Here is a 15,331-nt window from a genome sequence, read left to right as displayed (position 1 = left end):
ATAATTTTCCTTGTAATTTAATAACTTGCTGATGTTCAAGTGTTTCAATTTGTCAGTGTTTTATTTTATCTAGCAATAAAATATGCATATGTTACACCTGAAGAAGGTTCCAGTATAATCTAAGACCACGGTAGGCCCATAAAAAAAAAACAATTGTCGCCTGCTGTGACGGAGTGCATGGGTTTTGTACACCCTCGGGGGCAAATGGCACTCCAGTGTACAAAACACCATGGACTGTAGGCAACAATCGCAAATGTGAGCATCTCAGCTCCGGTGAACTCATTCAACTCACGCACCTCTGCGGGGGGGGGTGTCATGCGTTATGAAGCCGCGTTTTTATCTATTTCGCTGGTGTCCGTCAAGTTAGTGCTGCGGGATAAAAGAGGCAGTGTGTGACCCTTGTACCGATCGTAGAATGCCTGCGCGGACAACCAGGGAGTACATCGATCGTGTATTTGCACTACAAAAAAGTACAAGGAAAGGGACATCATGTCAAGACGCGGAAGTCGACCGCCAAATACTTCGCTTTATGTGCGAAATATACCTGACCATGCACGGTAAGTATTAAATGTACACTCTGAAGGATAAAAAGAAATAGTTATATGTTCATCATGCATCTGTCAAGATACAAAAATTGCGATAGAATTGAGTCGATTTTTTAACGTGTCGAAAATACACGGAAACGGATTAAGCTTACACTTCATATTTCACTGGTCTCCATAGAATTTTTCAGACCAGTCTCATAGGGTTTGTGCACAGGGTGTCGATGTCAAGTGGCGTCCTTATATGGAAGTTCTTTTCAACTTTCCCTTGCTCCTCTATTTAATGTCCAATTTCAAAATTTTTGAAATTTGAACTGAAGCCAGCATTTGATTAATTGAAATATGTTTTCCTTAGAGGTGCTCTTTAAAAAACATTAAAAAGACAATGTGATGTAGCCTAGGCCAACATAAAAGAACAAAGATTTTACAAAAATGTGAGTTCTGAGGTTTTCAGTGAAAATCCACTCACATTTTGTCGTGTTTATGTACAAAATAATTACAGTTTGCTCTCCATTACACATGTGCAAAAAACAACTCAAAACATCCCCACTTTAAATCGATTTTTCTTTGCTTTGCGTAATCTGATGGAATCCAAATATATATCAAAATATGGAAAGAGTTCCATATACGGACGCCACTTAACACCCATTGCACAAATCCAAGGGACTGGTCTGAAAAATTTGAAGTGTTTTCTAAGTAAACCTCTTGGTCTTTTCCCTCCTAAAATGAACTTTTCTGGACATGTTTTTGCTTTCTGATGGCTAATACATGTAGGTCACTGTATGGAATAATTAGTGTCCGTATATAGGACTATTCCCCGAAATAATTCTTATGACATCCTCTTCAAGGCAACTTCAAAATGAAACAGAAAAAACATGGAAAAATTCATTTTGGTTAGGTTGTCATGGTCACCTCCAAACTGTGGATTCAGCATGTTCAGGGCAAGACAGTGTATGAGCTATTTTGAGTGAAATACAGGAAAAGCCTATATGAACGGTAGGCCTAGGCCTGCTTGGACTGTGGGCCAGCCTTCGCCTGAGCATATCGAGATGTTTTTTAAAAAACTGATTCGTAGAGGCCAAGTTACTCGGTCTGCTGTAAACAGGTTGCAGAATATTTTTAAAATACAGTTGGCAACAAAACCGCTAAACCCCTTGTTGGCAATTGCAGAACTGTAGCAGCTGATATCACTGAACTTGGTGTGTGGCGTTACTTCACTGAAGCTACATGTTTTCGTGTAGTTTATGCAGCAAATTGTGAAAAATTGGACAAAAGCTACACACAGCAGAAGTCCACATCTTGCACAAAAATCGTTTGGCAAAACTTATGCAATCATTGTACGTTAATAGTTGCACCTCACAAATTTGAAAGAAGTTTTATTTACTAATCAAAATCGCTGAAGGGTCGTCATTGCTCAAATTTGCAAGGTTTGTAAGACGAGCGTTAAATTTTTTTGAGATGCAAAATTTGATTGGCTTTGAGAGGAGTTAAAGATTTTCTGCCTGGTTCAAAAAAAAAAGACCTCATCAAAAGGGCTAGCAGAGCGCATTTAATGACTGCTCTATGACTGCTGTAATACTGAAAAAGAGACAGCCACCTTTAAAGCCATGATTATCCTTGTCCAAGAAGTTTAATTTAAGCAAATACATTTCCCAGGTGAGCAACATACCAGGAAATTGACTCTGTGATACATGTTGCTACACCAAGGCATATACATGGTGCACATTTTACTACAAGTTTCATGAAATAGGGTGCTGGCCTTGTAAAAGTGCTATGTTTCACAGTCACCAGAAAAGTTTGTAATTGCTTTGGATGCACATACTTGTCTCTGCATCTTAACCCCCTTTCAATTTGGTGTGTATACCTCTTTCACAGGCCAGATGATATCCGCCAGATCTTTTCAAAATACGGCCCCATTATGGATGTGTACATTCCGGTGGACCACTACACTCGAGAGCCGAGGGGCTTTTGTTACGTTCAATATCCTTGTGCATGCCTCCCAACTCATGAGCACTCTTGTTGTGTGCATCCTAGTGTCAGTGTTATGGCTCTGCTCTCTTAACGGGAGTTGGTGTTGACAGTTGCTCTCACAAACTTTCATCCCATTGTCTTTATTTGTTTCAAATCCAGCAAAGATTGGTTAACGTAATATATGTGTTTATCATATGCATGCTTGAATTCATGCTAAAATTCTGTGCAGACCTCTTGGATGTGCTGTTCCAGACATTTATGCCGAGCCTGAGGCACTGAATCTTCACGTGAGCAGAGCCATAAAACAATGCCTTCGCTGGCATGGTTGAAAATATTACAGTGCTAGTTTTTGGTCACTAATGCAGTGTAAAATGCTGTTGTCAGATACACGTTAAATCTGATTGGAAGTGACAAGACAGAAGATCCTTGTTCAACCCTGACTCATTGTTTTGTTTCTGTCTGTGCCTGCTAACACATATTGTTATTTTTGTCTTGCTCACACATTTATAGAGCACAGGCCCAAAGACAAGGGATCGTGGGTACAAGTAGTCAAGTCACATGACCCTCGCCACTTGTGCAAGGCTTGATGCATGTGCTGAGCTGACGGGCATACTACAGCACATGTTACTCAACGACAACTTAGAAAGAAGGCATGAAGTATGTGGAGTGGTGTAGGCCAGACATGAAGGGTTGTGACTCGAAGAATTCGATTACACATAGCAGATATTCTCACTTTCATAAAATGGCAGGTTTGGGCTTTCAGAAACAAAAGTGAGGGAGTTAATGTCTTTGTTCCTGGAAATAAAATTCTTACCACCAGAACCTCTGAAAAAATACCATTGTGCGATAATAAAGACGATCACTTGATATCGATGTGCTCCAAAAGTGCATGATTAATGAGCATTTGTAGCCACACTTGTTCAAAATTAAGGAAAGTCACCAGACTTTTGACAGAAGTGCTAGAAAAGATGTTACACATGACTACGCCAAATGTAGGGGTGGTTGTGCATTTAGCAAAAAGAGAATTGCCCGGCTTACAATGCCACTCCACATTTCATGTGTGAAGGACTCGTTTAGCTCAAGAGACAAGCAAGGGTTTCAAGTCAAGATTTTGCTGTGGGTCGGTACAAGATTTCAAGAATCAAGCAAGATACTTGCCTTAAATGAGGCTTGTCTGAAGGCCAAAGCCAAGAGCTCAGCTTTTTCCATGCAAGAATTTCCAAGTCGATTTGTCGTGCTCCAATGCTTTAACAAGACAAGTAGCAAGCAAGGGTATTCAAGTGCGGACAAGATCTCAAGAATCAAGCAAGTTGGCTGAATTTTTTTCACAAGACCCATTCCGAGACCAGGGTATTCTCGGTTGTAGAGTTTTCAAGCGTGTTTTTTTTTTGTGAATGAGATGGGCACGTGCCTCGTCTTGCAGGGTCACCAAATTTGTGCACCTTGGGAAATGGATAACAGGTCACACAACATGCAAGCCCATCAAGACAAGAAATTTCTAGCTCAATTCAAGAATGGCGATTGGGTAAATTTACAAGGGTGCGTCCATACTGTAGACGAAAGTCTGTGGACCAAGCTTCTGAACAAAAGTCAGTAGGCCGCTGGACCAAGTCAAGCTGTTGGTGTGGGATATTGTCAGCCGTCAAGCGCTGGGTTGGTCATAAGCAAGCTTCCAAGCAAGCAAGATTCAAAGATGTATAAAATGTCACAGCGTGCCTATGTTGTTGGCATGTTGTGGAAAGCCAAGTCCAAACCAAGAATAAAGTCGTCCGGCACAGCCAACATGTTTTCCGTTAGGCCCAAGGCAAGTCAAGAATGAGGTATGGTAGTATCCTGCCATTCAATGTTTCTTTTGTCAGTTCAGCTTATAGCTCGTTACCAGCTTACTTGCATGGGTTTTTAGCCTACTGTCTTCTTCCGTCCAAGTTAATCCTGTGATTGGTGCTTCTTTGGTTTGTTAACCCTAACAGTCCCGAATGCTACAAAGTACTACTTAGTAGTAAAATGTACTACTCAGCCCTGTTGCTTGTAAGAGGACATGGCATTATTATTCTCTGAGGCCATAAAATGCAATAGAGAAGACAATGTACTATACAGTGCTGTGGCACTATGAATGCATGGTTTCATTGTTCTCTGTACGAGTAACAACGGAATAAACCTAGCCAGAAATGGTAATTTGTAGTGCTAGGTCCTTCAGGCTCAGAGTGTTACATAGTATTTTGTAGTGCTGAGTATTCTAAGCCAAACAACGCCCGGTACTGTTAGGGTTAAAAGGATAGGCAACAGTGTGGCATTAAATTGTAAAATGGACACAGTGCCTCATCATAACAGGCATTTTGATAGGACTACCCATATGTGACCCACTCTGCAACAAGGTGTGTTAACTCATGCAATGCAAAAATGCGTAATGGCCCATTCCACGTGTTGAGGGTGAAAACATTTGGAACTATTTTGAGGCCAATTGCTTGACCAGAAAAGAAAGAAAGGAAAAGAAAAGACCTGCTAAGAAAAACCAAGAGAGTGTCTAATTTAAGTTTTAATGTTTCTGTTTTCCTCCCATGCACATCCGTGAAACTGAATCATTAGACTCGTTCAAGATTGCACTGAAGAGCTTTCTTTATTCACAAGCCTTTGATCAGTAATTGGATTTGTATACATGTACTAGAAACAACTAGGCATTTTGAAACATTGTGGAAAGCGCATTATAAATGTTGTCAGTTATAGTTAGTTATGTTTGAAGGGCAATATCTCACAAAGTACGTGATAAAATGAAATTATATGAATATACACATGGCAAATAACTCCAAAATGCAAAATGCCACTGGGATGAATTATATATCAAATGAAAACTCGGGATGTGAGCAATTTGATTGCATAACTCAAATTCAAAAAAATGTGACATAATACACATTTTTGCAGAGCCAGTCACATACACATACATGGAAGAATTGGAAGAGGGAAGTGTCTCCCACATCCCAAAATATACCATACATGTAGACATTGATATTTGCAATCTTTTTCCAACAGCAATGTCGTCATTACCTGTGCAGGTTTCCAGTAAATTGTCTTGTATTTAAGAAATACAGGTAATTCTCAAAGGAACCCCAAAAATAAACTCATAGTTGACCTTTGCACCAAGTGTCATTAAACATGTCTGCGCAATTTCTTTTCTCAGGCTAAATTTTTTCCCCCTACAATCTCTACATATATATGTGTATAAGTCCACCAGTCTTTCTGTTGGTGTGTTTGTGATTAAGTTCTAGTCACGATTAATCATTTTTTTATCCATACTTCTGCCTTGCGTAGCTGGCTGTCTGTCTGGCTGTCTGTCTGTCTCTCATCCTTCAGTCTTTTTTGTCATGTGTTTTGTTTTTCTTTGACTGTCCCACTTTCTGTGCACATTATCATTTTGGTTTTTGTCTTTCCACCTTGTGTTTTGCCGGATAGCCCTCCTATGGTTTGGACTGAAAAAATTCCTTCACAAAATCTTCCCACTTGTGTAGCATGCTGGCGTGGGAAAGTTGATAGATACAACCCAAGCAGAGATCTGTCCAAGATCTTTAAAAAGTCCAACAGAATTTTGAACGAGTTTAGAGGACTTCTGAAAGTGGAGCATGGACACGTTTTACAATAAGGCTTGACTCTCCATAACATAAAGTCTATTTGCTATTGGAGCTTGGACCACTTTACGATTTGGAGGTTTTAGGAAGGTCGTGAATAAGATGTGAAATACACTGTAGTTGTGCTCAAAATATTTGTCCATACCCTGCAAAGTTCTTTTGAAGTGTCCGTCACTACAAATAAGACAATGATAAGCACCGAGTACACCTTTTTTTCCCATTTCAAAATAAATTCAAAGTTTGAAACATATTGCAGGCCTCAGTATTGTGTTTATGTGAGCAGTGAAAAACCCCAACTTGCAAATGTGCACATAGTTAGCTAAGAAGTATTGAAAAAAAAAATCTGGATTGATTGTAATTTTTGAAATATGTGCATTGCCTTTGTATGCTTGCCTAATCATTCCATCCTGACCCGTTTTCTCACTGTTTTGTCCATTGTCACTGCTCTTGCTGTCTGTTTGATGTTGTGTCTTCCTTGTGTTAGTCAGTGTATCTGCACCCTTGCATGGGTCTCTTGTTTTCCGTTCCATTCTTTTGCCTTAACTCTTGACCCTGCTAGCACATTCGAGTACGTGCGTGACGCCGAAGAGGCCATGTACGGATTGGATCGCACCCGCTTCTTCGGACGGGAGCTGGATATTCAGTTTGCTGAGGGAGACCGAAAGTGTGAGTGGCTTGTTTATAGACCCATCCGAGCACAAGAGAGGAGGTCGGTGTTACGGAGCCGCAGAGCAAGCTCAGCCATTCCCCTTGCTTTTGTCACTTGACTGAATCCGGTCACAGATCTGACTTTCGGTGGCTGGTCTGTATATAAAGTGTAGCGTGGGGAAGTGTATTGAATTTTGTCACTGACTGTACAGCTAATGGAGGGCTAAGCAATATTTTCTGCTTTGGTGCTCCATGAAATTGGGCCTGGTATAGGGATGTGCATTAATGGGTATTGGGGAACCAGGGACTGGATTGACAAAAAGCATGGTTACCAGTTGTAAAATCAAAGCAAATTTGTATCTCAAAGTTTGGTAACCATATGGTGTATACAGATAAGATCTGCAAAATAATACCAACTCACTGGTGTGTCAGTATACCCCACAGGTTACAAGTTTGTAGAGTGAACAGAACTTAATGCATGGCTTTACAGTGAATTCTGGCAAGCGTCATGAGCATACATGTAAAATTGTAAATCCATTTTTATTCTATGTCATTTGGTTCTCAGTCAGGAAAGCCTGCACCAGCTCAATTGAAACTTGTCTAAGAAACTACAAAAAGACGTGTGAAGTATTTACATCTGGTTCTTGATGTGATCTGATCAGTCAATCACCCAACTACCTGTTTCTCATGCATATTCCTAGCCTGGTCCATTCAGGGGGCTCTCCATCAATGCAGAATCATTTTTACATGTATATATTCATAACAGCTGGCATTACTGTGGGCTTCCCTAATGTACATTTATCTGGGCTCAGACATGTCAGATTGCCATTAATGGCTTCCCAAGTGTCCACCTATGTTGTGCTCGGATCAGTCCATGACCTCAAAAAATAGACTGAGTTTGATCATACATCACGCAGTATTTTTGTAATGGATTTTGTATGAGTTGGCATATTGCCATGATGATCGTCAGACCTCGTGGCCGTGTATTGCCGTTTCCAAATATCCTCAGACATGCTTCATTTGGGGGCATGCACGGTTGGAATACAGAACTGGCTCATTAACCCTAACCCACTCTGGCCATTTTGCTAGGGCACATCCCCAATCCTCCAGTGGCCTTACTCTGAAAATTGCATTTATCCTCAATCCTCCAAAAATCCTCCAAGTTTTGCACTTGTGCTCAGAATGAGAGGTACCCAGCTCAATCCTTCAAAATCCTCCAGCAATTCCTGCCATCATGTTGGGGTATGGCGAATGGTTTTCTTGAGCCGCGTCATTGATTTCAAAGTAATGGCAAGTTGAACATGTACATGTACATGACTAAGCATAAACAACACAAGATCCAACCCACAGCCTTTGCACATGGCACGGCCTGCTGATGTCAAATTCTAAAACAGTGCCCCCTATTGTATCCCTTAGTAAAATCAAAAGTATGGTGCTCTGTTTTCAAATAAACACACTAATAAAGCTCGGGGGACTGGCACGCTGATGACGCGTGATTTAGAAGATCAGTTTAGTAGGTGTTAAATTGCAAAAGTTGTGTATATTTCACAGTCTAAGAATGCCTTGTAAGCCTAGTAAGTTCTGTTGTATTTGCTGAAGTGCAGTAAATAGTAGATTTTATTCATTTAGGATCTATAAAGGTGACATATTAGGCCTTGTTTCCTGCTTCAAGATGAGCAGGAAGGTGATTTATGTACATCGTGTAAACTGTAAAATATGCGCAACCTTAGCGCATCATGTGCATTGCAAACAAACATGGAGTGCACAGTAAGCACAAAATCAGCGGAAAATGCGAAGAAGCTTAAATAAATACTCATTTTCACCCCCCGAAATTTGCTGAAATCAATTATTATGAACAATTTAGAGAAGGGATAAATATTGATGACATCATCACTGGCACTAGAAATTGGCATCAGAGGCAACTTTGTGACGGACTATTTTCCATAGTGTGAGTCGGTTGGTGAGGTTTCAGTGGTTATGTACGAGGAGGGAATGATGAGTATTGAGCTGGTTTCGTAATTTCAGTGAAAAAAAAGTGGAAAAATTGCATTTTATATATTGTAATTATTAACAAAGTTACACAACTTATAATTCTCTTATTTAGAAGTCAGTTGGGTAAATTTCCCGGATGGAAGATGACCTGTTAATGAATATTTTTCCATTCATAAATTTCAGTATGCAAATTTCAAACTTGGGCCAGGCATTGCAAGCATGCCTAAAGGGCGTACTGTGTTGACTTTTTTAATAGTTTTGTGCACGGTAATAAGATACGGCGAACCGTGATGGCGTCCTTCCGAATCAGCCTTGCATTTTTGCCGTTCATCCTCAATCCAACAAAACCACCCAAAGAATTTTGGGGGATTGAGGAGGGTTTAGGGTTAACTGACAAGGAAACTGTTGGCATCTGCAGCTCCTGGCCAAATGAGAAGTCGAGATCTCTACAGACGGCGGCGCCGTTCATACAGCCGCAGTCCCGACTATGACAGACGCTCACGCAGTCGGAGCCCCTACCGTCGATACAGCCCCTACAAGCGCTCAAAGAGCAGGAGCCCATACCGCAGTCGCCGTTCCCGCAGCAGGACACGGTCCCGCAGCCGCTCCCCAGAAAAGTACAAAAGGTGGGCAATTGCTGTTGTGCACTTTGTGCTGAAAGGGATTCCTGTAAATCTGAAGACTTGTGGAAGTCACTTAACTTGTATATCGACTGCATGTAGTGTTTTTCACATTTCTGTGTCATATTAATGAGAGAGCCTTAAGCTGAGTTTGGGCGGCTTGTTCTTGTATGTGCACAAACAACGTGATTCGTTGTTCTTGGGTTGGCAGCTCGAACACTGGGAACATACAACTGGTTATTGCTGGTAGTTAGTGGCAAGCAGTATGCAATATGGCGGCGTCCATGTACATCATTCGAGAGTTACTGTTTGGATAACTGGGCTGAATTCTTTTTCTATTTAAACAAAAACATTCTTTTCTGTGATACGGAAAATGATCAATGTTCATTTTGCAAAAAAATTGAAACCAGTGTGTTCCCATAAAACCCTGACGAGGAAGTGGTCTGTGATCCCGTTCCGAGAACAGTGTTCTTGAGTCGTGTTCCTGCTGTTTGAGCGTGAGAACAAGCAAATAATGTCAAGAACAGGCCGCCTGAACCCAACCTTATTGTCATGGCAAATGATGTTTATTTCAAACATGATCTGAAAGTTTGCCGCCCGTGAAGGATTTGCCATATGATCAATGTCATCAGGAGTCCTGACAACAGACACAGCGTACTGCCTGAAACACTGACTACCCCAGTTCTCTTCAGAACCCAACTCACGAGTGATTTCACATGGTGTTTCCAGTCCACAAACCTCCGTCACAGTTTTCTTCAGATCTCAACATAGTCGTTGCCTTAGGCCGGGAAAAGAGGTTAATTTTGTCATAACTGACTAGGGCAGTGGCACATACGGTAAATTGCTGCCATTATAAAGCATCCAGAAACAGTTCACCAAAGGAACGTAGTTTCTGTGCCCCTTGGCTGCACAAAGATTGCTTGTTATCCTCCTCATCTGCTTTCTTTCAAGCGAGTGGGTGTTACCAGACTGTTTTTTTTTTTTTTTATTTGCAGGCGACGCAGGCGACGATCCTACAGCAGATCTCGTTCTCGCTCAGTCTCACGGTAAGAGACACGCCAATTAGAATGCAAACAGCGTCTGATTAAGATCTTCGGAAAATCAGATTAAAATTTGAAATGATTTTTGACAAAGTAGACAGCTTTAACACAAGAGAAGCAGGTACCTGTTCTTACACACAATGCTCGCCCCTCTGCCCGTGTGTCTGCAAGTAAAGCATGGTGGTGTGGCTCAAGAGTATTGATCATGACGATGATTTGTAATGTAGCAAGATTTCTATTTGCAAACATTGAACGACTGCAGATACGGCACTCAGTGGGGCAGATACGCTCGCTCCTCATTTCACATTGACTACACAAGGAAACGTGTAAACTTGTGTGGCCTTGATAAGCATTGTATAAGCCTATGGTGAAGCTTGTCCTATTACCAATTCAGCTCATCGAGCTGCCCAGGCAGTGTTTATCTCAGGGTTCCTTGGTAAGTTGGGATAAAGTGACTTGCCCGATGTGACAACTTATGCCCAGTGACTGGATTCGAACCTCTGACTTAACCCCTTCTGATAATTGGTTTTGGCATGCTGTTCACCACCACCCTCCAGTCTATGCATTTCATTTTGACAAGTGTTTAAGGTGCACACTAAACAGTCCAGAGGGGCCATTTTCATAGAGCTGCTTAAGCATATAGTTTGCTTAAACAGGAAAAAACTTTGCTTAAAAAACAAAGGTTACCAGCTCAAACTCTATCTGATTGTCATGCTAACCAAAAGACAGCTAAATACAATCCCCAAACAATATACATCACAGGCAGTTTTGGCTGATTACCTGATTTATCCAGTAAGGTTTTTTCGCGCTTAATCAAATTTTGTGCTTAAGCAGCTCTATGAAATTGGCCCCTAGAACTGGCTTCTCTTCCAAGTTTCTGGACACACACTTGAATCCAGTGACAAAAGAAGTTGAGTTTCAAGTAGCTCAAGGCCAACACTAAATGTAAACACTTACAGTGGTAGTTATCATTTTGTTCTTTCCAGAAGCCGAAGTCGCTGAGGCAGAGTTTGCCATGGAGGAAGGCACCGCTGTCAATAACTTGTACATGTCTGTTATATTCCCCTTTTTTCTGTTTTCATGAAAGTGAACATGCAAGAACCGTCATCTGCATTTTCTCCGTTTGCTTTTTTCTAAGTGTTAGAGGTCAGTCTGTGCTGTTACGCCAGTTTAAACAATTGTAGAAATTTTACACAAGAAGTACCAGTTTCACTGCGTGCACTGTTATTGTCGTTAGCCTTGCACTTGTTAAATCATGCGGATTTAAGAAGTTACCTTGTATTTGTGGGCAATCGAGTTCCAACATGGAATGAAAAAAAAAGTAACCTGTTTGTAGTTCAGTCCCTCTTCGGGAATTTGTTTTTAAGCTCAAAGAAAGTGCCATCCAGTTAAATTGGTTTTTATGAGAAAGGAAATAGGTTTGAAATCCTGCATAGCATTTTATAATGTTTGCCACAGGACCAGATTTCTATCAGCCCTGCCCATCCATGCGTATTTTTCATTTTTGTATTGCTTTAGTTTTGCTTTAACCATTTCATTTTTTTCCCTCACCGCTGTTGAAGAGTGAGCCTTTTTTCATTGTCCTAGTTTATAAACAGGTATTGTTGGAAATTGATTTCAAGCTTTTCTTTATTCTTCCTTGACCTTGAAGATTAAATTACTTGCCCACTGCTTTGAAAAAAATAATAACCACCCTTGTTTATTGGGAAGCAAAAAGGCTGCATCTGAAATTCCGTTTTACTACCATCTGATGAAAACAAAGTCCATTAAGAATGTTCAAAACAGAGTTCATCTTAATTAAAAAAAAGCATAATTGCTTTGTAAAGACACAAACACAAAGTTAATACGGGCGCATACATTATGGAAATCACTGCTAGGTATGATAGTAAGTTTGAAGTACATGTACTACTACTGTTTTTACGAAAAACACATCTGTTTACTTTCGTACTGTTTAAAGGGGAAGAACACAGCGATAATGTCCACTTTAAGTAAAGCGATCGACCATGATACATGTAAGTTAATGATTGTATTGCACTGCATTCGTGTTTTTTTTAAGTGTGGCAACATGTAGTAATTTCATTAGCACTATAGTAATGTCTTAGCGCTGTTTAAAGTTTGGTTTGGATACAGTTTTTACAGCCATTAAAATGTTTCTTTGAGAGTTCCAGATTCAGGTTGGATTCTTTTTTTGCGAATAGGGCGCTGGGCCAAAGGGCTGATGGCTTTGCACTGTGATCACGGACGTGTATAATGTGATTAGCTTCTTTGTGCACAACCTCCGACCGCGAGGTTATCACTTCCTAATAATAGCGAAGCGTTAATCTGTGCAAGGCCATCAGCCCACAGCGCCTTGTTCGGGCGTTGGGTGACGGCGAGGATTCTCCTTTGAAGGAACATATGAGACGGAGCACCCCCCCCCTTTGTGTTGGTCTTGTTTGATCAGAATCTCAGGAATTCTTTACAGACTTCTAGGAGGATGTGTTAGGTAACAGTAGTCTAGAGTATTTGACAGGTAAGGGGGGTACCCCTCCATCCCATATCTTGCCTGGTATAAAGATTCTTTCGCGTCTTTGAATTTCGTCGGGGGGGGGTTGTTAAAGTATGTTGTGTTAACACAGACTTGTGCGGGCTTGTGTGTGGTTTTTAAATTCTTGTTTCATTGTACAGTCGTGTTGAAACTAGGTAGCGCATTCGCTTGTATGATGACCAACTGCGCAAGATGGTGATTTCTGAGGCGGCGACTCCTGTGTGAGACTGCAGGTTGCAGCCCACTAAATAACACCCCATTATCCACATACCTGAACTTCAAAAAATCAGGAAAAATACCAGCTTCTCAGGTTTTCCTTTTTTCCCATAGTTCTATTCATTAACCGATGACTTTTTAGATATTTTTTTGCATAGAAGGCCACCCCTAAAAAAGCTGTCGTGTGGCCCCTCGCCATTTTGAAAGATTATGCCTTACACTTCTCGAAAAATCTATGTACATGTAATGTAGATCGTTTTCAGGCACCGATTTCTTCCGAGTCGTACTCAGCCACAAGCTGAAATTCATTTCGGTCGCCTCTACCTGACTTTTCTACAAATCTTTAAGTTTGTCAGCTGCGAAATACTCTATTAAACAGAATTTAAATGCATACAAAATTGTGATTTGGCCGGCGCATGCGATTTCGGGCCTATTTACTGGCCTGCAAGTTGCAACGATTGTGAAATCGTTTAGCGCCCTCTTGAAATCACATGTGCTGTTCCGATCGTGTGCCGACGCGACGTGCGTAAGAGTAATCTTGCCCAGAAAGTGAATCCACAATGGAAACTATTTTCAAGTTATCCCAAGATTAAATATTAAAAATCTTTGATAACAAACATGAGCAATTACTAATTACTAGGAAATTGCCGATTTGGCTGTGGAAATGAGACTGGTCCCATTAGACATGTCTTTGCTGTCACCCGAAGGAGATTTTCTTAGGTTTATTTTTATTTAACGACATGACCCACCGTGGCATGGCCAAAACTCGACAATTCTTCAACTCTTACATTAATTTTCCATCATCCAGAGGTGGTAAAGACTTCATAGATATTCCTTGCGTGAATTCAGATATTAATATAATCGAATTTTGATATAATTCCTTGCCAAAATGATGGAATAAATTTTCGTCGAAAGTAAATACATGTACAATGTACAAGTAGTTTACTTTTCAACATGGTGGGTTCAACGGGACATGTGTAATTTGTTTCGATCAATCTTTTATGTCAAATTTTGCACGTGATCGCGGGTATTCAGACAGTCGTATTTTATGATGTGTATTTTTGCCATGGAAAGTATTATAAAACGCTTTGTTTAGGTAAAATCGTGCGACTCCACATTCGTCTTAAAGTTCACAAGTGTTACATTTTTAGATATTAATTCGGCCTTAGTTTGCTGCAAAAGTCGCAGCACCAACACCATTGGTCTTGATCAGCACCAATCGTACCCCCCCCATTTATGGCGGATCTAGAAGGGATGCGGATTGATTACCTTATCATGGCAACCCTCAACTTTCTGGGGCACTTAGGACCATTTTCCAACCGTAGTTTTAGCCATTCTGTTCTCATGAAAGCTCAAAGACCGAGGGAGTTGATCCTGGCAAGGATTTACACAATCTCACCATTTTGGGGGCCAAACAATCTCCTTTTTCAAAAGATACTGTGGGGGGGGGCACTTTTAATGCTAATGAGCTGGCCAGAAATTCTCACTGGAATTAGTGATTGGGCACCCTTTGGTGCGAGCATGAATTTTGGTGGGACTGCGGGGCCTGCATGTCCTTGATTGGACTTTAATAATTGTGTTCAAAAATGTTACGTATCTGGCCCAACTTTTCGAACTACAAGGGTTCCTCGTTTATTTTTGCTATTGGGTAAATGAGGCAATCAGTATGTTATAGCACGCTAAGTAACTTCGGCAATTCCAGCGACGAACATTCTTATTCACTCAAGCTGCGGGCAAAGAGCGTATTATTATGGTCAACTGAATTAACAGCCGGTTGAACATTTTCAAGATTTGTAGTTTTCTACATACGAAAGCAAATAAGGGCCTACATCAATGGCACGATTTTGAATCAAAAAGGGTGAAAAATAGAAAATTATGTAATACCTGACTATGATTGGCTCTATGACTTTATTCATATTTACTTTGATTTGTTTTGTCCTTTCGATTTTTCTCGTAATGTTCGGTTTCTACTTTTATTTTGACCTCTGTAGATCTGAAGAAACGGAGGTCATATCTTCCCGAAACATCAGAACAAAATAACACCCACTGTACCGGCAATGGTGGTTCTCGTTTCGTTCTCTAGTTTAAATATGTGGATTTTTTGTATAATCTTTTATTAAATTTGATATAAATGTGGACTATTGGAGCAATGGTG

General features: G+C 40.6%; 1 protein-coding gene across 5 annotated transcripts; it reads left to right on the top strand.

Annotated features, from left to right (window-relative positions):
• The first annotated feature begins 405 nt into the window (after nt 1-405).
• LOC110987882 (serine/arginine-rich splicing factor 12-like) lies at nt 406-12,594 on the top strand. Of its 5 annotated transcripts, none has more exons than XM_087144779.1 (6): nt 406-557; nt 2,418-2,524; nt 6,698-6,799; nt 9,192-9,399; nt 10,389-10,439; nt 11,420-12,594. In XM_087144779.1, the coding sequence occupies exons 1-6, from the start codon at nt 490-492 to the stop codon at nt 11,433-11,435; spliced, it is 552 nt and encodes a 183-aa protein (XP_087000905.1). In that variant the 5' UTR covers nt 406-489; the 3' UTR covers nt 11,436-12,594. The 5 variants fall into 5 exon arrangements, with proteins under 5 accessions (XP_087000905.1, XP_022106707.1, XP_022106706.2 ...); XM_022251015.2 differs by lacking the exon at nt 2,418-2,524 and adding an exon at nt 3,024-4,333 and having other exon boundaries at nt 416-557; nt 6,693-6,799; XM_022251014.2 differs by lacking the exon at nt 2,418-2,524 and adding an exon at nt 3,024-4,333 and having other exon boundaries at nt 416-557; nt 6,618-6,799.
• The last annotated feature ends 2,737 nt before the right edge of the window (nt 12,595-15,331 follow it).

This window comes from Acanthaster planci, linkage group LG13 (assembly GCF_054643075.1).
Source record: "Acanthaster planci isolate LZ-2023a linkage group LG13, COTS_SCS, whole genome shotgun sequence".
Classification (NCBI taxonomy): Eukaryota; Metazoa; Echinodermata; class Asteroidea; order Valvatida; family Acanthasteridae; genus Acanthaster; species Acanthaster planci.
The sequence above is the reverse complement of the archived record's forward strand: the minus strand, read 5'-3'. Positions and strand labels throughout refer to the sequence as shown.